This window comes from Tiliqua scincoides, chromosome 4 (assembly GCF_035046505.1).
Source record: "Tiliqua scincoides isolate rTilSci1 chromosome 4, rTilSci1.hap2, whole genome shotgun sequence".
Classification (NCBI taxonomy): Eukaryota; Metazoa; Chordata; class Lepidosauria; order Squamata; family Scincidae; genus Tiliqua; species Tiliqua scincoides.
This window is the reverse complement of record NC_089824.1, coordinates 162,073,188-162,096,563: the sequence shown is the minus strand read 5'-3', so window position 1 is coordinate 162,096,563 and position 23,376 is coordinate 162,073,188. Positions and strand designations below refer to the sequence as shown.

The 23,376-nt window shown below is 45.0% G+C and overlaps 2 protein-coding genes across 2 annotated transcripts in view; one reads left to right on the top strand and one right to left on the bottom strand.

The window, feature by feature from the left end:
* The window catches only part of POMGNT1 (protein O-linked mannose N-acetylglucosaminyltransferase 1 (beta 1,2-)), a 30,493-nt gene extending 14,944 nt beyond the window's left edge, over positions 1–15,549 (bottom strand). Inside the window, exons 1-9 of the mRNA XM_066623938.1 lie at positions 15,407–15,549; positions 13,756–13,955; positions 5,520–5,625; positions 4,621–4,736; positions 4,144–4,209; positions 3,085–3,198; positions 1,921–2,038; positions 1,379–1,477; positions 438–565 (exon numbers count right to left, since the gene is read on the bottom strand). Coding sequence (XP_066480035.1) covers positions 438–565; positions 1,379–1,477; positions 1,921–2,038; positions 3,085–3,198; positions 4,144–4,209; positions 4,621–4,736; positions 5,520–5,625; positions 13,756–13,866 — 858 coding nt within the window. The 5' untranslated portion in view covers positions 13,867–13,955; positions 15,407–15,549. The remainder of the gene's footprint in view (positions 1–437; positions 566–1,378; positions 1,478–1,920; positions 2,039–3,084; positions 3,199–4,143; positions 4,210–4,620; positions 4,737–5,519; positions 5,626–13,755; positions 13,956–15,406) is intronic.
* LURAP1 (leucine rich adaptor protein 1) overlaps positions 15,441–23,376 on the top strand; it is a 33,874-nt gene continuing 25,938 nt past the window's right edge. The window contains exon 1 of the mRNA XM_066624625.1: positions 15,441–15,767. Within this exon, the coding sequence (XP_066480722.1) occupies positions 15,441–15,767 (327 nt within the window). The remainder of the gene's footprint in view (positions 15,768–23,376) is intronic.

Here is a 23,376-nt window from a genome sequence, read left to right as displayed (position 1 = left end):
TTTTAGGAACAAGGATCTTCCCAATGAATTAAGTGATTCATTTCGAAAGCTAGTGGACTAGAACTGATAAGAAACCTCTCTTTGGTCAATTATGAAAGGTAAGCAGTGTGGAGGCAGGAGGTGGAAGTCTCTCTCTTTGAGGACTGCAGCTAAGGCACAGGGAGGGAAAACAGATGAAAGAAGACCAAGTGAACTGGGGAAAGAAGAGTACTGCAAAGAGCTATGTCATCCAGACAGGCACAAAGGCATGTGCAAGAAGTTACCTCCCCAAAACGGAGCTCCCATGATGTATTTTGGAAACCGTCAGAGGTTACGTCTAGTGCTCACCAAAGGTTGCTTAGCTAGCTGGGGAATATCAGAGTAAAACTCTTGTGCAGTCTCATCAACAGCACTCCTGAAAGGAGAGAAGAAGGGCACTCTTGTTCAGATGTACTTACAGGGTCAGGATTGAACTCAATGGGCGTGGGGTCCTTGCAGCTGCAGACGCTACCGTAACCTTCCACCTTGCTACAGAAGCGCTTTCTCCGTCGGTTCAGCTCTGTGTCAGGCCAGTGGCATTCAGCATCTGTGAGCACAAGGGAATTCATGCAAAGTGTGGGGAAGTGTGAAACCAGTGAAGCCTCCCAACTGGCCATTGCTCCAGTAAGCCAGACTCTCACTACAGATGGTTTAGAACAGCCATTTTCAACCACTGTGCTGTGGCACACTGGTGTGCCTTGAATGGTCCGCAGGTGTGCCACGGGAATTTGGGAGAGGGTCATTTATCAATAGGACCATTAGGGGATGTGAGCCCCCATTGACAGCACAGTGTGCTTTGTCAATTGTCAAAACACTGATGGTGTGCCTTGCCAGTGTGCTGTGAGGTGAAAAAGGTTGAAAATCACTGGTTTAGAATGTCAAAGCATAGGTGGAGTAGAGAACCCATCCCCAAGAAGCCCTTTCAGTTTGTTGGATTTGGCTCAAGACAAGATGGAAGCAATAAGGAGAATGCTGAATGATGGAACTTCCGAACGTCCCAGCTCTGGATCTAGCAATCCCATGCCCAATGAGGAAATCAAGACAAATGACTTGGCCCAGAGTGTGCATCATAATAGATACAATGCATCCTGCTTTAAAATCCATGAAGTGGAGCAAAAGCAGTCTCTGGGTAGCAAACTCAGGGATCAGAGATGACCACCAATGTTGGGCAGAGACAAAAAAAGATAGGCCAGGTGTTTTGACTGGCTTTCAGGAACATACTCCAAATGCTGAGAGACTATGTTGATTTACAGTACTTTGAATATGGTACAAAAAGGGAGACTTTTGCCCCCCTTATTCCAGTCCTACTCTTGTTCTCCATTAAGCGAGTCCTTTCTTGGGATGAATCAGCATTCCATACCTTCCACAGAGGTCAGCTGGACTTCGGTTTTCAGCAAGACTGGCTCACCCCATGTGGAAAGTGCTGGTGACTTGGCATGTTTTTCACCGTAGACCTCACCTGTAGAGAAGATGTCCCATCAAGGACAAAAGGCACAAGTCACAAATGCCAAACTATTAGCAGAAGCTGCTCTATGAACTCTGCTAGATCTACCTAACTCAGCAAGGAATTCAAACCACATCTGACCTCTTGAACCCTTTCCTCATGTAACACCAGAAGGATTAACAAAGCACCCCTCTAGGCTGATCAGGCATCACAGCTGCCTATACTTTCAATTGTTTTGTAGATCAGAGACTGTTGGCAGGCAGAGCTTTTCCCTTCCTTGAAACAGGGATACAAAGGACTGTACTCATCAACTGTCCCTCTCCTACACAAGAGCCTGTCCCAGCTAGAGAGAACACATATCAAATTAGCCTTGGATCTTCCTTTCAACACATAATAGCCTCTACCACACTACCTATTCCCTCCATCTCTGCAGATTAATGCCAATGCCAGATTCTGACCTCCTTTCTTCCCCACAAATGTCCACATGTCCCTCCAGCTGAGGGAAGCTGCAATCTGGCTTCCCAAGCTCTTCAGAAGACTTTTTGCTGTATCCTTAAGGTGGAAGGAGCCCTCATCCTGAAAAAGGAAAAAGCATGCTAAAAGACAGCATTTTCTGGTTACCATCAACTTTTAGTAGCAGAGTTCACCTGCTGTCTTCTTTCTGAGTTAGCCACAAAAGGCACTACTGATAGTTTCATAGTATTTTTTTTTTTACTTGCAACTTCAGAAAAAGCTGGATTTGATCAATTACAGAGTTTTAGACTCTAGTCTGGGCATTGTTTTAACCAATTTTTTAAACATGGGAAATAAAAATTAAACAATTATCAAAAGGAAAAAAGTAAAGACTTCCAAACCAGGGAATTCTGACTGGCAAGTGCTAGCTTGGCTTACACTGTAAACACCGGAGAAAAAGGCCAAGGCCAATGCAGCTAGCCTTCAAGGATTCTGCCCTAGCTTCCAACTATTCATAGATAAAAAACTTGGACTACATCAGACACAGGAAGTGTAACTCACTAGCTTATTCCGATATTCTACTTAGAGTTTAGCAGATTTGGAAATGTGCTCCTGATCCAGGAGAAGTGCCACACATTCTTGGCTAAATAGGTGCTGAAGGTATTCAAAATGACTGGTGTAACAGCAGTAGTCAACTCCCTCCAGAGTGCTTAAATGCTTGTAAGTGTCACTAGGGAAGGTTATGCAGCAGAGATTATTTGGTTCAGCCAGCCAGGATAGAAGTGGGGGACTAGAACAATTCTTTTATCATCTCTTTTCCTCAGATGTTTCCTGCTTTTGAAGCAGGACAGGTGTGTAGCTATAAGGTGGAACCAGCTGCAGTAGTCATTTGGCACTGACTGACCATGGCTGCATCATTTTTGTGGTTCTGAGAACAGCTTGTTGGGAAACTTGGCATTACTTTTTATTAAAAAGTTGTTGGGCCACAGACATTTAGGTTTCACTGTCCTGTATTTGTCACAACTCCCCATCCACTATATCTTTAGGATAGCCATCAAAACATATCTGGTTACAAGCTGAGGAACATTCAGCATCATTAGTTTAGATTTTCCTAATAAGAAGTGTGTGTGTGGGGGGCAGGGGGAGAGTCGCAACTCCAAGCTACTTACCTTAATAGTGAAGATAAGGATGCGACCTCTGGCCACCATGTTGAGGAAGAGGACCATAGCTTCATCCTCGTGGGGAGAGTAGGTGTCAAAAACCCGCTTTGCCATCACATGGCCCTATTGGAAATTTTGAAGGCTGCATTACAACGCAGGCACATGGAATATAAACGCTGAAAATGGATGAGCCCTATTCAAGACAAGGGCACACTGGCAACATAGGCAGAGTTAAAACTGCATCTCCCCAGGGAAATAGTTGGCCGATTTGGCAACACCCTAAAGTAAGTGTAGACAATGTGCAAATTCCCTGAGAAACACTGTCCATCTTAGCAAGACTCACATCAACACACCTGTATCTTAGCAAGTAGTCTTATTTTTAAAAATAAAGGAATATGAAAGCAACTTTGAAATATCTAAAAATCTGCGGGGAAGACATGGGAGAACAAAACAGAACTAAACCCCAGTTTCCATTGCTGCAACCGTATCAGAATGCAAACAAAATGCTGGCCAACAGAATCAATGCCTCCCTGAAGGGGCATAAGCATCACCATTTCATATTTGTCAAGAACAGACTGGATAAGCATTTAAGTGTGTTATCAAAAGAATTTTGCCCCATGACTGCACTATATTGCCCCATTTTTCCATTAGGTTCTACAGTTAAGGACTGATAAATTCCCTAATTACTGGTCCAGAAACAATATGTGAACCCAATGCTTCCTATACCCTGGAAATTTCATGATAATTTCCAGACAAGGCTCCCTTCTTGGGTCTGGATACTATTTAGGCACATACTGGGCCAGCTCACAGTTCAAGTCTCACAAAGCCCCATGCAGCTATAAAGGCCTGGGAAACCCTTTTGGGAGTTCTCCAGTATTATGGTCACAAATTCAAAAGGATGGACTCCAAAGTACCCTACTGAAATCTGGTTATTTATATCTGGTTTAATCCCCCTTTTATGCAAAGACCCTCTGCACTATAAGCAAGTGGCTTCACATTTAGCTTCTGAAAAAGGAACACAGATGACCTCTTAAAAATACAGGAGTCATTTTCTGCCAAGTCACTTACAGTAGCCTGATTTAATACGATCACATGGATGCCTCTTCCTTGCTCCCGGGCTTCATCTTCCAAAACCTGTACTATGATAAAGGCAATTTCAAAAACATTCCCTTCTTTTAGTACTTACCACCACTCCCTGAAAACATTCTATCCAGTTCCCTTACTAGTTGCTAAAAGTTTCTGTAAACTGGGAATTGTCTTAGAAGCTGCTCTTTACTATTGCCTTTCCTGCCAAGGAAAACTTGTAGCTAAAACTTGTAGCTAAAAGGCACAATTCAATTCTACTCCAAAGAACTTGGAAAATAAAATACAACTCTACCAGACTGGTAGAGCTTAGCTATAACAATACTAGTTTAAATTTGGAAGACTCTCTCATTTGAATAAGGCATTTTGCTTTAGGGCAAACAGACAGGGAATTTCTAGTGCCAGGAGGACACCCAAATTGTTTATTCCATCTTCATTTATAGCTCTGGTTGAGGCCCTTACCGTTGTTCCATCCACTGCCACGTAGACCTTGGAGCGACTGGAGTACACCTCAATATCCAGAACTTTCCTACTACTGATGGGTCGTCGTGGGATCTCCAGATTCTGCAAGCCATCGTCTAGAGGAAGGTGCAGAAAAATCAGAAGGTCTTTCATCTCCAAATACAGAGGATCTAGACCAGGGGTGTCAAACATAAGGCCGGTGGACTGAACACAAGCCTTGGAAGCAATTTATCCACACACACACACACCCATTATAACAGGGCTCTCCCAGCTTGATAATTGGGCTCTCTCATATTTTGAAAATATGAACAAGATTTGCACATTTTCTCTTCTGTCATTCGCAGCTAATGAGTTTCTATGCAAGAAAAAAGTGCTTATTTCTGGCCATCATCTGCTTAATAATGTCACTTCTGATTATTGAAGTCACTTCTGACCCTCAGCCGGGACCATGAATGCTAACTTCAGCCCTCTGTATGAAATGAGTTTGACATCTCTGATCTAGACCTTTAATTAGTGACAATTCAATGCACCTTGAAGCCTCTTCCCTTCCATTTTGGAATTTTCATAACATTTAAGAAGACACTGTTCCTTCCTTTATCAAAGATTTAGGATTCCTGGATGGGTTCAAAGACCTGAAAGGTACCACTGTGCTCTTTCACCCACCTACCCACACTTTCCCTATGGAAGGTATTTTTCTCCTTCCAAGCCACCTGAAGATCATACCTAGAACCCTGCATTCTACAGACATATACAACGTAACTGTGGCTAAGAAGGTGTTGTGCGGCCCATTAGTCCAAAGATCTGAACATGATAGAAAATGTTTCTTGTCAGAAACACTGACAAGATCTCTGCTAGGAAACCTTCTACTGCTCTGTCCAGTCCCAATGTTTCATACTCACCATACTCCTGAGCAGACTCCTCCTCTTCACTGGCTGCTCTTCTGGTGTCTAAAATCAGCTTTATGTTCACTATGACTGTCACCAGCAAGAAAAGAACAGCCCCTGTCTGCAATGCAAAAGTTTCTACATTAGACCTTAAGAGGGAAAGTATCGGAAATCTGATGCGTAAGTTTGGAAAGACGTTGCAAGCAAAAACTCAAATCAGAGCAAGTTAGCCCCAGTGTAGAAGTTAGGCAAGGCACAGAGGCCAAGATGTAGGACTGGCTTTGGAAGAGCAAGGCACTTAAGAAAAAGGTGCAGCAAAGGAGAAAACCGTTCTCTGCCACTCCCATTCACACTCAGAGGTCATATCCTCCACTGCAATACTTGCGTGCTGAAGACACAACTGCAATCTTCCCTTGCCTTTGCAGAAGGTGCAGCAGAATGAACTAACTATTTCAGATGCCTCCAGTTTTCCCTGGCAAGTAGCCAGCCATTATTTAAATGCCTTAGAACTGAATGGCTGGCATTTGGAGATGGAAATCAGTTTGGGGTCAGTGGCATGTGACACAGGCACTACATGCCTTCCACCACTGGATAATGGGAATATTACCATGGCACACCATTCTTTAAATGAACTGCATTCAGAAGAGTCCAGTGGCACACAACTGGGTCCTAAGAGGATCTGAAGTGTTAGTTTTCCACGTATGCAGCATAAGAAGCCTGTTTTGACATTTGGATTTGGATGACATTTAGCAAAACATCTGCCATCTAGGCTTGATTTTATGAACAGGAGCCACCTTAGCAATCCCCAGTCTCTGTAACAGGATCCACCAGGAAAAACAACTATTCTGGTCAAGGATCTTAACCCAATTTAGTCCACAGCATTACAGGGACAAGCAACAAAACCCCAGGTAACAGTGAAGACTGGCTAATATTAATGCAGACTCTCTGTAAATACAGACAGCATTAGAGGTAACTGCCTTCTCCTGCCTCACCAATTCTGCACCTATTTGGCACTGCTGAAAATTATCTATATAGCTGTGACTACGGCAGCCAGCTTACAAAACAGCAATTTAGCATAGGATGCGAGGGCATTGTTGAATATGCATTAGTGTTCTATTGGAAAATGGCAGACTGATATTCAAGCTGACCTGTTGCTAACAGGATTAGACCGGCAAACCAAAGCTGATTCCAGTTCACTGAAAATTAGCTGCTTCACTCGAATCAATCAGCCTTTGGTCTGGTTCAGATGGTTTAAAAATACAATTGTTGGATCACAAACAAGCCCACACGTACCCTTCTTTCATTCCCTGTCATGTGCCTGACTGAAATGAAAACTTCCCAATTTTTTAAACCAGTTTCCCATGCAGTCCAGTCCAAGGAACTGTGGTTGAAGTTATCCAAACAAACCAGGATATCTCTGATTGGTTTGGCTATTGAGGGAAACTATAGTTTAAGAAACTGACAAGCACTCAATTTTGTAGGGTGTGCACAGAAAGAGGGCGACATGTGGTTATTCATTATTCAAAAAACTGTATTTTTGGGATTGTTTCAGCCAGGTCATTGTGTCTTCACAAACAGCTGAAGATAGCCAAAGGCTCAGGTAAAGGTAGGCAGAATAGAATAACCCTGCTGTCCCACAACTTTCAGCCCTTTTCTCCTACTTATGAGCTCCACCACTGGTATTCTTAAAAAAAATTGTCTACAATTGACTGGGTTGGAAGTACTGATTGCCAAGAAGTATAGGCAGGAAGAGTTGTAAAAGGGAACAGCCTTGGTTTAGACAAGGTTTCAGAACTACACTTTGTAATTTTCTTTGTCTCAGTAACCCGACAAAACCTTCCCCTCTCCTACAGCGCCTTGTCCCTCTAAAACATTTCAGTGCCGCAGCAGGAAAAGATGTAGGTTGAAATAAGCATCCTGCATGTGACCTCCCTTGCAAGACAAATTCCCACTCATTGAATCCGAGTCTTTTGGTGGTAGCAGTTGTAAGCCCCAGCACCTTCTAGAATCACGTCTTTTGTTATATCCTTGGTCATAGGCAAACCACTCCCAACTATCCCTAGTCATGTGACCTATAACACCAGCACTTAATAGGTTCTACTTTGTATAAAACATAAGATGCTTCTCAGAACAGAGCAACACAACCTTTTCCGCATGACCACTCAGATTGGCTTTTGACCAAGACATCCCACCTGTATGAACATGAGTTCCTGGTTCACCTTGGAAGGAGTGGCAGTCCTTCGTTTACATGCTGATAGCACTGTAGCTTGCAGGGAATGTCACATTGCCACAATAAGTACAATAGTGCTATAATGAACAATTCTACTGTGATGCAGGAATACAGGGCAATGTGGGTTTCTATGGGAACCTGAACTCGAAGAGCTCTGCCTGTGTGCAATTAAGGTGTCAGCTTTCTCCACAACAGTGACAGCTTTGTATTAAACTTGCTATTTTGAGACATGGGATCCAGACAAGATATTGAAATACATTTGTCATGCCTTTCTGCCTACTGCAATGTCAGGTTCTTGAAGGTAGCTGTATGGTTTCTGTCCTTGGTGGCATTGTGAAAAACAACACTTGAGAAATTCAGTATTAACAAGTACCTTCAGAGGTCAATGTGTATTTTTAAAAAGCTGAGGGTTGGCAGGTTTTGGGAACCAATTTTACCTTCCGTGCTGTACTGTAGTATTTTTGTGCCCTAGCCTTCGGCAAGTCATGTAGGGGCACCTTCAAATGGATGTGCCAAAAAATTATCTTAAAACTCTGTCTTGAAATCTCAAAACTACATTTGGTAATGAAGAAGCCAGTGATGGAGATGACAACTCTACTTTGCTCACAAATCAGTTCAGATTGTTTTCTGTTCCTCAGATGATTTCCTATAGGAGCAGATGTAAAGCCACCAATATGCTTACAGAGTCTACCCTTCATTGTAGGTACACTTTGCTACTAGGGCTACTGTGATCACAACAGTTATTGCAATCATACCACTCACAGAACCTGAATATACACCTCCAAGTGGACGCTACTCCACGCAATTCTGGGTGGGCTGCAAAATGGCCTCTGAGAGCACATGGAACCTCTGGCAAACAAATGGGGTCCAGAAACATTTGAACTGGGTTAAGTCATTTTCTTCATCAGGGGTTATAACCTTCATTTCTCTCCCAGCACTAGGTAGAGGTCTACAGACCAGGGCTGCAAGCTGTAAATAGGCAAATCAATCAACTAAAGCTGTAGTTAAATTGGTGGAAGCAAAGTTTAATCAGTAAGCTAATGTTTACTTTTAGCCACTTTGATGTCAGTGCAACAAGTAATGGAATGACAATGACATTAGCAATGACATTCACTGTTAATAATACATAGTAATGTTTACCTATTTAGTTACACATTCTTTTTTCAAATGTGAAAATGTACACTAACGGTTTGCCAAGACACACATCTAATTATTGAAATATATGATTTTGCTAAAAGGGGGATGATTAATCCACTAAAATTCTGACTCCCAAAATACGTTTTTGAAATGGTCATTCCAAAATGCTAGCTAATTTAAGCAAAACCAGCACATGCAGTTGTCCTACCAGTGCATTCTTGTAAGAACTGGATTTGTTTTTTGCAGAGATAACAATTGGTCCCCATCCCCATTGAACGCAGGATCACCATTATTACTCAGAATATCTCTTTAATAAATCTGAAGAGCCAACTAACTTAACACAATGTATGGGTATTAGAGAGAGGCCTCCCTGCCAAATTGCTGCCAGAGCATAGAAGCCAGAGGCAATAAAAAGGATTTTCTTTTGCAAAATTCTATTCACTGCTGCTCCACGCCGGGGGGGGGGGGGGGGGGGGGAGGACAACACAACACAGAAAACATACTTTTTCTGACTAGTGTCAAAGACAGGGGAAAAGAGAACTAAACTCTGGAAAAGGGATACTATTGTCTTAATGCTGCTTTCATGTTTCTGTACATTGCCTGGACTGGCAACACTAAAAGAGACAAGAACATGGGCTTCTTCCACCAAGAGCAAGACAGGATCAAGGAATTCAGGCAGCAGATATGGTGCTAGGCTCAAGCTGTAGTCCTTCAGGCAGCGTTTCAAGATCGATCTACACAGAGAGCTCATTGTGTGAGAAAACTTGTCTTGTACTGGTATCACTTCAGATTGCAAGTGGAAAATTTCATGACTCAGTGTTTCCCTATGAGGAGAAAACCCTACACAGAGAATTCCATATCAGAAAAGATTCTAGTATAGGCTTTCCCCAATACACTAATCTTCTAGTGAAACTCCCCCCCCCCATCTCAGAGGATCATTTACTAATTGTGCAATCTCCCAATCTACATTCTTAATTGTGCTCTTTGTCAACATTAGGCCTAAAATTTGTTTCTGGAGTGGACTCATTTGCTCCTCCACATTGGTTTGATTCAGATGTAGCTCCAGACCTCTGCTTATCTGCTCAGATTCCATCCCTTATTTCTGATGCAACAGCAAACCAGGGTGTGATGCTAGTGTTTCTGTTTCGGGCACGATGAAACCAAGAAGTGTTTCTTGGCACGACGTCAAGGAGTGGTGTGCCATTTTATGGATGCAAGAATATGCAAGGGGAGGAGAGAGCAGACAAGCCTAAGCCTTAGTCAGGTAGTGCCAATCCATGGCATCACACCCAAATCAGTTCATTGTGTGTTCCACAAACAAGAAGTAGGAGGGGTTGCCAGATGGAAGTAGAAAGGTTGCAACAAAGAGCATATGGCTGGGAATGGAGAGGTGGGACTTTCTGGGCTACAGCTCCGAAAAGGCCACTATTTTCATATTAGTCCTTAACAATATATTAACCCATTTCTGCCCAGCCCACAGGCGTGCACATTTGATCCCTGTTGTATATATGCAACATTGGGCAGAAATGGCTTAAGGACCAAAGATGGAGTCAAGTGTAACTAGCTTCCATCCTTTTTCATATCCAGGAAATATGCCTTGTTCCTACCTCCAGAAGCTCTGCATAGCCTTCACCTTATCCTTAAGGCTTGGATGCTTGCTTTATTCCCATGACTTCATGGGAATACACCCATGACTTCAATGTCTCCCAAGTCTAGTCAGCTACCTGAGGGTCACTTACTTGCCATTATTTGTCTATGAATCTCTAATACAGCATAGACACATGACACTGTACCATAAGCAATAAGTCTTTGGGCATAACAGGGCACATTTCCCTGACCTCTCAACCACAGCCCACCAGGGATTCATTGAGGCGTCCACCTGGGGCCTCAACACCTTTCTGGAAATCCTGTCCATTTCATCTTCCCCTGGCTGTACTTACACCACCTTTTGCTTCTGCACTCCCAACACACAGAACTATGAGAAGATGAATTACGCTTCCTTCTTGTGCACTTCCATGGGCTTCCACTCGTTTGCATTTTAAGAGCAAGCTCTGTTACATAAACAGATCTGTTCTACAAGCCATGCTGCAGGGAACATAGAGTCAATTAGAGCATCTAAAAATATATGGAACAAAGAAATAAACAGAAGAGGCATCACAGAGAAGCATGATCCAGCCTCTGGAGGCCAGTCTCCCCCTCCTCCTCCTGTTTCAGCTTTTAATTGAAACCCATTCAATGCCACAGGCAAAGGGAGAAACTGATGGTTTGAGAGAACTTGATATACAATGCTGCAAATCAATTGTTTTTTTTTTAAGTCACCTCCATTGCCACATTTGCTCACGATTATGTGAACTGCATTCATAATTAGCCATCTCTCTCACAACCGCACACCTGCTGGAAGGCAGCAGAGGCTCCCTCTGCTCAGAGAATGTGATAGTTCAGTTGCAATGGCTGCATTAATTTGGGTCTGCATTACTCAGTTGTACATTGAACCATATCAAGATTTAAATGGTATTTGGTCCAAGGAGAATCCTTCCTTAAGCAGACACTAGTAAATGGGTATGCTGCAACACAGGAAGTTTCAGTGAAACATGACAAGAAGTGCAGCCAGAAGGGGTATGTGGGGACAGGAAGTTTCACAAACTAGACTCCAATTGCTCAGTGTGAGAAAACACTAGCATTCAGGAGGTTACTCAATCCCTCTGAGATAAAGGGATAAGATTTTCCCCATTCAACAGCAGGACTTCTTTAGCAGATGACATTTTTCCTGGCTTGAGCAGATATGAAGAAAGTTACCAAGTGGAACTTTTTTCCCATTACTTAGCTCTTAAATGCATAGGAGCCCTGCCAAGAAAAGACAGTGGTAAGCCTAGAAGGATAGAGGTTTCTTCCTCTTCACTCAACGTTCAAAATCTGGCTCAGTGGACTGGAAGCTGACAGTGATTTTTTTTTCCTAGAAGGACAGCCAGCCTCTCTAGAAAGGCTCACAGGTAAGGTAAGCTCTACACTAACCTCCAGTTCCTCATACTGCCCAACTCCTCCTTTTTTGCCAGACAGCCTTTAATACTGCTTGGTCATGCTTTTGAGACATGGAGGGGCAAATCAGTTTCTAGCTTAGGTAAAGACTATTTCTGGGATCAAACTGAATCAGTGCATTCTGCCAGAGCAGCAGCTTTCAACACAAATGGCATGTGCTGATGTGCCATCAAGTTGCCATAATTTAGATTCAACATTTAGCCACTTAACTCTACCTACTTAGTAGACCCTATCTACTTACCAGAGTTATACAAATGGATCTGGGAGGGAACAATCCAGACTGCACCCTAGGCCAGTGTAAGTCTCTTACACCGGCCTCCGGGTGCTACAAAAGTGCCATGAGGCACTTCTGTGCCACTGTGGGAGGAGGTAGCCTTCAGAGGCTGAATCGGGCCCTGCTGTGCTGGCAGACAGGCAAGTATGCGCTGGCCTGTATCAGCTCGCATAAGAGTTCAGGGAGGGCAGGTGGAGAGCGGGATGAGAGTGTTCCGGGGTGAAGGGAGGGCAGGTGAGGCCCAAGACGGGGGTGGTGCCAGGATCCAGCACATAGGCCACATTTTCACCCCTTCCCAAGTGGCCTGGCCTACCACTAGGCCGCTTGGATCTATGCCACCTCTTTAGGTGGTGCAGATCTGAATAGTCCTATTTGGGCCACTGCTGTGCGACATGGGATAAGGGGAAGTGCTCCTTGCCCCATGCTGTGACACAGCCAGCCTCAATCCTGCACTGGATACATTGCAGGCCAACTGGCCTGCTTGTTCCAGTGCAGGATAGGATTGTGCTGTTAAAATGAAATTTGAGCCTACCTACCTACAGCTTCCAAGCAGCCTTGCTCAAGGCTGCAATCCTATCCATGCTTACCTGGGAGTAGATCCCATTTAATTCAATGGGACTTACTTCTGAATAGACATGCATTTGCTTTAACTGTAAATATTTACCCTCTACTCCCTTTGGCAAAAACATAACTGCAACTAGATGAAACAGTTGGAACCAACATGCTGCTACCAGAAGAATCCAAAACCTAAGATTTTCTCAGATGAGAACAGTGAAATAGCTCTTAGTAGGTGCTTTTCATCATATGGTTCTTCTGGAGCAAATGCAGCTGGTCTACTGCCAAGGTACTCGGCTAAATATAAAATTATCTCTAGTAATCAATTTTGAAAGAGAGAGACTTGTCTCTTGCCGCAAAAAGACAAAGAATTCCGTGGCCAATATTTACTACCACACAGACTCTCACAAGCAGTCACTAGATGCATCAAGTGAGCCCCTGCTACGCAAAAGAGCTTTTGCTACAACTAGCAAGTCAGCTAGCTTGCAAAATGTCACTGTTCTCAGGGCCCAATCCTATCCAATTTTCCAGTGCCGGTGCTGCTGTGCCAATGGGGTATGCACTGCTTCCTGTGGTGGAGAGGCAGTCACAGACACCTCTCAAGGTATGCGGACATTTGTTCCTTTACTTTGGGGCTGCACTGCAGCTACACCGGTGCTGGAAAGTTGGATAGGACTGGGCCCTCAGTCTTCATAATTAGAACAATGCAGAAGCTACTTTTTGCCTCCTTAAATAATCACTCTATACCACTTCTTCTTCTTTTCATTTGTAGAAGTTTTTACCTCTAAAGCAGGGGTCTCCAAACCCCGGCTACAGGTCACATCCAGCCCTTGATGCCATGTTAAGATATATGATGCAGCCTTGGGACTGAAAAGTTGCAAGACCCCAGTTCTTAAGCACAGAAATTTCACAATCTGGCAGCATTTAAAGGGAATCTTCTTTGAATCTTAGCCAAACATAATGCACACTGTACCTGCAGCAACCCAAGGAGAAGCCAGGATGGCAGGGCCCATTCTCACCTGACACAGCCTCCGTAGCACCCTCGGATTGGTTAGCTTGTACTTCCAGGCCAGATTCCAGCTGCGTTTCTTCCATGGCTTGGCTTGCAAATTGGGTTTCCACTCATCCATCGCCAAAGGGCAAAAGGGACAGAAGTGGGGAGCTACATGAGGTAGCTCTCAGCATCTGTTCTTCTCTGGGAGCATTCTACCATACAGACCTGCCAAGCACAGAAAGTGGCAATGAAGTTTAAGTCTGGCAACAGCCAAGGGCATTTGTCTCCACTTACCCTACTCATTCATAAGCATCCCTTGAGAACTTTGCTATATGTTAATGTCCAGCCAAGCAGTACTCTCCTTGAGGAATTTGCAGTTGGCTTTGCATCCCCATTACGATCCAGGTAAGTACAATCCAGGTAAGTATCTGCTAATGGCTACAAGTAAGACAAAACAATGCCCTTTCACAACTGCTTACAGTTTTTTCTTCCTGTGGTCAAACACAAGACAGATAACAGAATCCAAAATGATAAAGAATCAGTCAAGGTCTTCAGGGACGCAAGACAGCACCTGTAGAGGAAAAGGCTCAAGCAATTTAGATGCTGCAAAAACCAAGGATAAGGAAAGGAGATCTGAATCACTGAGAAAAAGAGATCGACAGAGAGGAGATCTTAGACCTCATTCCTGCTCAGTAGGCTTCATGCAAGAAGCATCTCCGACATATTTTTTAAGACTAGTTAGTCCAGCAAGAAGTCCCCCATAGACAGAGCTGCATTGCCCTTTCTGGAGCACTCCAATGCCTTTAGCATGGAGAAAGAAACCCTGTGTGTGGTACCTTGATCACTACAGATCTCATCAGATTATTCAACTCTGTTAATGCTGTAGCAGTTCTCTCATCACTCTAGTCAGCATCTGTGCACAAAAAGTCCCCTCCCCTTGACCTCACCGTGCTAGAAAAAGCTGAGAGATGGACACTGGCCACATGCTTGCCAAGACATAAACGGATTAGCTGTACTTATCCGGAGGGAGACGAAACAGAGAGTGCGTTCCCAGACAAATGGGGGGGGAGGTGAGAGCAGCAAAGAAACCTTTACCTGTTCTTCAGTAGCAGAGGCTGAAACCCCAAGCGTATTTACTTGGGAGCCAGTCGTTGTAAAGACTGGGCAAGTCGATTTCAAGCAGGCAGTGACAGAAACACCCTGTTCTTATATGCCACAAAAACCAAGCCACAAAAGTGTGTGCGGGGGGGGGGGGGAGGGATGTGCAGTACAACCAAACTGGCATCTTTCTCCAGCCACCTTCCCCACCGTGACTCATCTCCACCTCCTCGCCCAGGGCTGGGTGGAAGCCCAACTGCACTGGATTCAACAGATCTGATGACAAGGGGGAGAGGGGAAGGAGGAAGGCAACCCCAGAGTGCAGAGAAGGGGCTGCCAATGAGCCCCCAGGAGCCTGCCTGGGAAGGAAGATCTCCCTGGGCCCCGAGTGTCCGCAAGGGCAGGCTGAGCAGCAGGCGCACCGACTTGCAACAGTGTCTCAGCCGGAGCGACTGCGGCCAAAAAGAGACCCATTGGATGATGCAGAAGGGATCATAGAGTCTGTAGGGGGGGGGATCAGCAGATCTCCCCCGCTCGAGCTTCATCAGGCAACTCTAAAGGGACGGCGCTCCACTTACTGCCTCTGCAGGGGCTGCGACTGGAGCCCCGTCCATGGCCAGGCACCTTCAGGGCGCTCCAGCACCGCGTGCCACGGCTGGGCTCGCTCGCCTTCTCCGGCCAGCAGCAGGCACCTTCCCAGCGAGTCTGCAGTTGACGTGCCTGCCTGCTTCCGGCGCGGGATATACAGCTAGAAGCCTCCTCTTAAAGGAGAAGGCTCCGGCCAGGCGCACAGCCCGGGCGTGCGGAGGTGGCGAGCCGAGCCGAGCAGGGCTGCTGCAGAGGGCGATTGGCCGCGCACTGGGAAGGGAGAGGGAGCTGACCGTCTGCTTGCTCCGTCCAGCCCTGCTGTCGGTGCGCTCCGCTGCCGTAGCAGCGCTTGTAGGTGATCCCTGGGCTAGTGGCGTAGCTAGAGGGGGGTGCAAAGCGCTAAGTCTGGCAGGGAGCCTCCCCTTCGGAGCCATTCCAAGCATTCGCCTCCCCCGCCTGGAAGGGCTCGCAAGGGGAGGGGCCTCTTGCACGCTGCGGGGGTGCTCCCTGCAAAACGGAGTGCTTTGCTTTGTACCCCCTCCAGCGACATTTTTTCCCCAGCCCCACAGAACAAGAAACTGGCTGAAGAATCCAGAACTTGGCAGCCAGCAGTAGGTGGTCCAGATAAAAGGCAATAAAGGTCAAAAAAATGAAAAGAGCCACTGATTGAAAGGCTTCCTCCGAGTCTGCAGTTTTCAACCTTTTTCAGCTTATGGCACGCTGATAAGGTGCTAACAATTGTCATGGCACACCATCAGTTTTTTTTTTTTACTGTTGACAAGGCCCACCATGCTGCTGGTGGGTGGCCCACATCCCTCTCATGGGCCTACTGACCCTCCCCCAAATCCCACCACACATCTGAGGACTATTCATGGCACACCAGTGTGGCTCAGCACACTGGTTGAAAATAGCTGCTCGAGGTCAAGACAAGACCCTGATGGGATGTGGGAATGGAAGATAACTGAAACTCGCTGAGTAGCTGTTTAGGCTCTAATGGTACAATCCTATGCATGCTTACCTGACAGTAAGCACTATTGAACAACATTGGATCCAACAGTATTGGATCTGTGTAAACATGGTCTGTGATCACCTGCAGCTTCTGATCTTAGGAGGAAGCACTGCTCCTCTACAACCATTCAAAACTTCTGTTGGGTCCAGACTCCAGAGGGTGGATGGGATGCTAAAGACAGAACTTTAATTTGTCCTAATTATTATTTGAATTGTTATCCTATTCTGAACTGAAGGCTGAGGGCAGCCTCTTCCATGCATTCAGTGGACAAAACCCAACTAGCTAGGAGAGGACTAAAAACAAAAATATCTGCAATACCCAGGTTTGGGGTTCCATCAAAAGCAAAGGACTTCCTGCCTTGTTTTGATCCAAATCCCACTAGAACCAGGCAGTGAGAGGAGGTTGCCAAGTTTAGGGGTTGCTTGAAGTGATTTATAGTGAGTTTAGCTGAGCACTTGACTGACTGCTATTTTGGGAGGGGTGAGAGATCCCTGTGTAATGCTACAAGCAACTCTAAAGGAACAAAGATCTGATTACAGAAGGAATATCCTTGTGAGTATATGGTTTTGGAAGGGGAAGGGGAAGTGGGTACTGAGATGTGGGTGTGTCAAAAATGTTAATGTGCTGGTGATGGGTTTTCAATCTCATTTTGTTTGGTATTTTTTGAGGCACATCCCAATTGCTCCCATGCTCCCAGTTATCTTATGCTCCCAGTTGAGTGCTGTGGTGGTCAACCATGAGTGTGATGATCTTAGAGAAAGGCAGGCATGTAATCCTCTATAAATGGAGAGCACCCAAGAATTCTGGGCTGAGTCTGGGTAAGTGAGAAAACACCCAGAGGGCCCCCCCCTCCCGCAAAGCTTCTGTTTTGGGAGGAAGAAGACTGACAGCAGTGAAGTTCAATCTGATGTCTGATATATGAACTGAATTTTTTTGAGCTGAAATTAAGTTTTGCAAAATTTTAAAATTTTGTGCAGATTTCACAATCAGCTTTTTTTTGTTGAATCTGACCATTAAGTTTAAAATACAAGTTTTGGAATTGAAATTTGACATCCACATTCAAATGTTTTGAATGGTAATTTACAGTTACCAAATTCTGTTGCAAGACATCTGTCAAAAATGGTTGAATATTGACTGCTGCTGTATCCTAATTCTGGTAGACAATGGTGGCTGCATGTCAGAATGTGTCAATATGCCATGATCAGATGTTGTCAAATGCTGACTGCTACATGTCAGAGACTGAGGGCACAATCCTAACCAGGTCTACTCAGAAGTAAGTCCTACTTTGTTCAATGGGGCTTACTCTCAGGAAAGTGTGCTTAGGATTGCAGCCTAAGGGCACAATCCTAACCCCTTATGTCAGTGCTTTGCCAATGGGATGTGTGGGGCATCCTGCAGTTGAGTGTCACTCACGGAGACCTCTTCAAAGTAAGGGAATGTTTGTTCCCTTACCTCAGAGCTACAGAATACAAAGCAGAATTTGGGGAAGAATTACTTTGAGGCAAATTTGTTTCAGTACTATACAGTATGTCTGTATTGCTCTATGACTTCACTTGGACCCTCTAATGAGGAGCTATGGCTAATGGCCCAGTAGGCCAAAGAAACCACCAGTCAAAAAAGTTTGGGAATCATTGCCAGGGTGACCAGATACAATGGAGAACAGAGTGCCTATACCTTTAACCACTGTTTAGTAGAGGACATTTTGCCAGGTGCAGCTCAACATGGAAGGGTTTAAAAAGCTACACCTGCCAAAATCCCCTCTTCTATACACTGGTTAAAGGTATAGACACTTTGTCCTCCATTGTATCTGGTCACCCTGGTTCTAGCCCTTGGCAACCTTTTCTGTATATAGGAACCATAACCGCATCTTGATTTATCTTCCTGAAATCCCTATTCCCGCTGAAGCGGAATGCAGAAATACAGTATTTCCTTTCTCATTCTTGCTGGACTCATATATCCCTTTCCTTATTCATCATTCCTATCCTAGGTAGGACAATCCCTTTAGTATTGGTTTTTGGCTTCTGTGGTCAGGGTAGACTTGGTAAACTGACCACCCAGAGAAGGGGACAATGATGTAGAGCAGGGTTTTTTTGACATTAGGACTGCACTGTATATCTGACACAGTGTTGAGGGCTGGAAAATAAATAAATAATGCATACACAGAAAACTGATCTGCTGAGAATTTGATTGAATACAGTAAGTAGATGGGGTGAAAGAAAGAGGGAGCAGAGGGCAAAACTGATTTGCACAGGAAGAGGGGGAATGGATTTTGATAAAAGCATCAAGGAACCTACAACTTGAATCACAAACTTTTTTTGGTCTCAGTTTCTGCTCCATATAAGTTTAGACATGAACTTTACATTCCAGGTCTCCCAGCATCAGTATACTGTATATCTTATTCAGTCATTAGAGGTGCTGAATGTAATGCAATGTAATGGAATAACATTCTTTCCATTACATGACATTGCACTCAGCACCTCTAGTGACTGGGAAACCTGGAAGTGCACTTTTGAGCTACTTTAAGTTCCGAGACACTTGGGAACCTTGTGGGCTGGATAAAATCCTCTGGAGGGCTGGAAGTGGCCCACTAAGTAGGGTTTGGAGACCCCTGGCTTACAGCATCAGCCACCCTACTCTGCTCTAAAGACTCCCACGCACAGAACACCCAGCCTGTGACCACCAAGTGACCATTGGAGTCTGGAGCAGCAAACTGCTGAGGATAGGGATGCTCTTTGGGCAAATGAGAAGAGGGCTGTGGCAGCAGTGCTGTCCCATCTCCTTCTCTTCTGGCCCTGCCACAATCTTCCTGCATTTCTCTGCTTTCAAACAGGCTGGGTGTTCAGTGAGTGGGAGTCTGTAGTACAGAGTAGGGTGGATGAGGCTCTGCGCCACCCACTGTTCTCTACAGAGTTCCTCTTCCCATCCAGTCTTTTTGAAGCTGGAGTGAGCAGGATGACAATTGTGGAGGAAGTACAGAGGTGCTTGCCTGCTGAGTTCTATAAAGGTTGAGAATGCAAGCTTGCCACCCCCTGGAGAGATGGTAAAGAGGTGAAAACTGGGGGCAACCTGAGCCTGGTGGGCCAGTGCTCTATTTGCATCTTATAAAGGTGATGGCTATTCCTTGTTTTAATGCAGCATTTAATATTCAGAGGTCTGTTGCCCTCGAACAAAATGGAGGAAATAGTAGGGCAATATCTTTTTTAGGAATAAGTAATATCACAAAGTAGCAAGCACACTGTTGAATTCTCCAGAACTCTTTTTTAGGCTGGGTGTTCATCTGAACAAAAGGTGTGTGTGGTGTGTGTGTGCAGAAATAAAGTTAAGCATGATGGAAAAGCCTTAAAGTCTGCAGCTTGTAGCAGACCTAACAGTGAAAAATTAGGGGGGATGTATAATGGAGGTTGCATTACAGCACCACTAGGTGGCAGCGTAATAGCGTGGGTGGAATTAGCCTTCTCTGTCCAAGAAGTCATCCTTCAAAAAGCAAAGGCAATGATAAATTGTACTGTGGGCTAAGTTTCTATTCTAGTGCCCTATGGGTTGGCAACATTATTATTTCCTATGAAGAAATAATTTTTTTCCTCTAAGGTCTGTGAATGTGCTTTCATTTTTTCTCCAGGCATCAGAAAAGTGTATAGCTCAGTGATGGATATCGAATAGGATGAAGCTCATGCAAAAGTTAAGCAGACTTTATATTGAGAAGTGGCATTGCTTGCACACTTGGTTTTAACCAAGTGCCATATTTAGGAGCAGAAAGAAAATGTCCTGCAGGTCAGGTTGGCTGGTAACTGGTGGGTAGCAATGAGACAACCTTACTCTATAGGTGGCACTGCTTTTGGTCCTGATCCAAGAAGGGAAGGCATTTTCTGGATGGTGTGCGCCAATGTACTAAGAGCATTAGGGAAGTCCCACTCCACTGCAGGAGGTTGGAACAGATGGCCATCCTAAAGAGTTGGATTATTCTAGCTGCCAGAGCCACATCATTCAGAGTGCAATTCAAAGGATGTGCTCAGCTGGCGCAAGTCCCTTGTGCCAGCCTGAGAGGGTCACAAACTTGCCATAAAGCAAGTTTACGCCTCCGTGTGGGTTGGCTGGGCCAGCGCAGGGACTCATGCTGGCGCACAGAGGCCAGATCCAGCATCCATGCTGATTGAGCCCAGTAAGTTTTGTGCTGGCCAAAGACGGCCAGTGCAAGGGACTGGGGGGACGTGGGGAGGGGGGAGGAGGCATTTTGTGGTGGGAGGAGGGCAGCCGAGGAGCAGGAGGCAGGGCCAAGTTCCGGCAGTTATGTATCCTAGCCCCGCTCCCAGGCAGCACGGAGTGGCTCTGGCTACTCTGTTCTGCTTGGATCTGCACCACCTCTTCAGGTGGCACAGATCTGAGTAGACCCATTGGGGCCGCTGCAGCTTTCCCTGGGAAAAGGGGAATTTTTTCCCCTTGCCTCAGGCTGAACCTCAGCCAGCCCCAAATTTGCGCTGCATACAGCACAGCCTGCTTGTTTCAGCACAAGTTAGGATTGCACTGACAGTCTTGCTGTTGGGGGAGGGGTTGGAGCAGGTTTGTTATAGAGTGTAATATACAGGTTGTGTCTCATTATTCGTGAGGGTTACTTTCTCAGGACTCACGTGGATGGCAAAAAACACACTAAAGCAAATCGATTTAGAAAACAAAGTCCCTTTGCTCTGGTGATTTAAAAACAGCCTTGCTGACCTTTCGAAATGCACACAGTGGCAATCAGTCTCTCTCCAGGAACTTAGGCTTCACTAGGAGGCAGTAATTTCTCCCTTCACCAGGAGCCCTAGCAAGGGAGAAAGAATGCGTGATAATTACTGCCATTTAGCCTTCTTTCATATGCTCAGGGGGAAGGGAGGAGTGAAGTCTGGAGAATGATTGATGGATTGTCAGCCAGGTGCCCTCTCCTCCATTAAGGAGGCTATTGTTAAACAACTGTTTTCCTTTAATTTAAAGGGTACTTCTCATCAGCCTTGAGACAGAAAAAACTGTGAATTCCCCCCCCCCCAAATCCATGGATAACTAGGTTATACCTGTAATCACTTGCACAACTATCTCCCTACAACAGTAAAAAGCAGTTTTTTAAACTGTGATTTTAAAGGGATGCATTTCCCCCCTTTTTCAGGAATCAGCACATTCCTTTTCATTTGCAGTGGCCATTCGTGTTGAGCCAAATCCATGTATAAAAAAATCAGTGTATAACAAGTTTGGATCTGTATACATTTTATACATAACTCATTAAGAGTGTTCACAACAACAGAAAAAAATATTTGCTGGTGTGGGAATTGCTTGTTCCATCTCAGCCAGAGTGACCCAGTCAGCAGTCTCTTTAACCAGCAGGAAGATGAAGGTGCATGGAGGCAAGCAGTGCATTGGGGAAGCAGCGGGAAGAGCAGGAGGCACATAATTATAATGGCAGTGGGCTCAATGGGTTATTCAAAATGTTTTGGTTGGCTGGATGTGGCCCACTGTTCATACCTTGGGAACCCCTGAACTAGATAGTCCTTGCACACCCCAATCTCCATAGTTCTGTCATCTTTGAGTAACTGATGTGCATTACTGCGACTGACAAAACTCCACCTTCTCTCTCCGTCAACCATAAGGCCCATACAATGTGTCCACTTTCAGACTCCATCACCTGAACTTTGACCTGAGGGCCTCTTTTCATACTAAGTAGCCTCTGCATCCTCTGAATCACAGTCTGCCTAAACAAAACAGGTTGGGGCTCTGAGCATGGAGATGTACAGTGGCTACATAAACTAGTTTTATTTTTTTCAGTCCATACTTTTCAGTCAAGACCAGTCAATACTCTTCTGTCACTTTTAAATGCACCTTTGTACTGGTAATTGACAAACCCTTTCTGTTGCCAATACTCCACATTTATTTCAAGCTGAGAGTACTTGTACCAAAATAATCTAGATGTTGTTATGAGGAGCTATGAATGGTTCTTTCAGATTCACCTGTCAACTATGCGGCACACTCAGTTTGGATTACGGCACAATCCTATGCACATCTACTCAGAAGTGCCATTTATTTCAAGGGGTTTTACTCTCAGGCACAGGATTGCAGCCTTAGAGATTTGAAAGTGGTAGTGGTGGAGAGCAAGCTTTTCTTTTTTATTTATTAAGTGGGGAGGGGGTGCAAATCAGACAAAGATTGTTTTGGGGCGGGGAATAAAATCAGTGTTGATGTATAAATGAAAAAGTACAAACTTTAATTGTGGTGTCCTCATAGACACCACATCTGGTCAAATACAGCTTTTCAAAATGAACATATGTGGGGACAATGCCAGAATACATGTATATGAATAGCCGCAGAACCAGTGAAAATGCAGGGCTGTAATTTTTTTTAGTGGGATAAACCACTGTGCTATTTGTGAGGTTATTCATTGAATGCCTCTGAAGTGCAAATCAAAAGAAGACAATTTCACTGATCACAAAGGTAATTTAATGGCGCTACTGAGCACTTCCACCTATATTCCAGTTCACTGGAGATCTGCTTTATTCTTTATGTGTCACACAGTCCATGTAAGAGGAGTGGCAGAAGCTTTCTAACAGCCCAATCCTATTCCCCTCCCCACGGATGTAGCGGCACCAAAATGGCTACCACTACATCCTGAAGAGGGGTGGTTGCAGAGATCTCCTCTGGGTAAGGGAACAATTGTTCTTTTATCTGGGAGTAAGTGTCTGCAGCATAAGGGGGTCTACTCAGACCTGTGTTAGCTAAACAGCTGGTATAGGTCTGTGTGAACCCATGCTGAAGGATCAAAGAAGGGGGTTAGGATTTGGTGACTGCCTCTGCTGCCAAACCTGCCCCCTACCCAGACTCAATCCACCAATCCCCACCCCCCGTCACTGTCCAATCCTTCCCCCACCTCCAATGCCACTTTATGCCATCTTCTCTGCCCCCATTCTGCCCTCACCCCCACTTCCCCTGCAA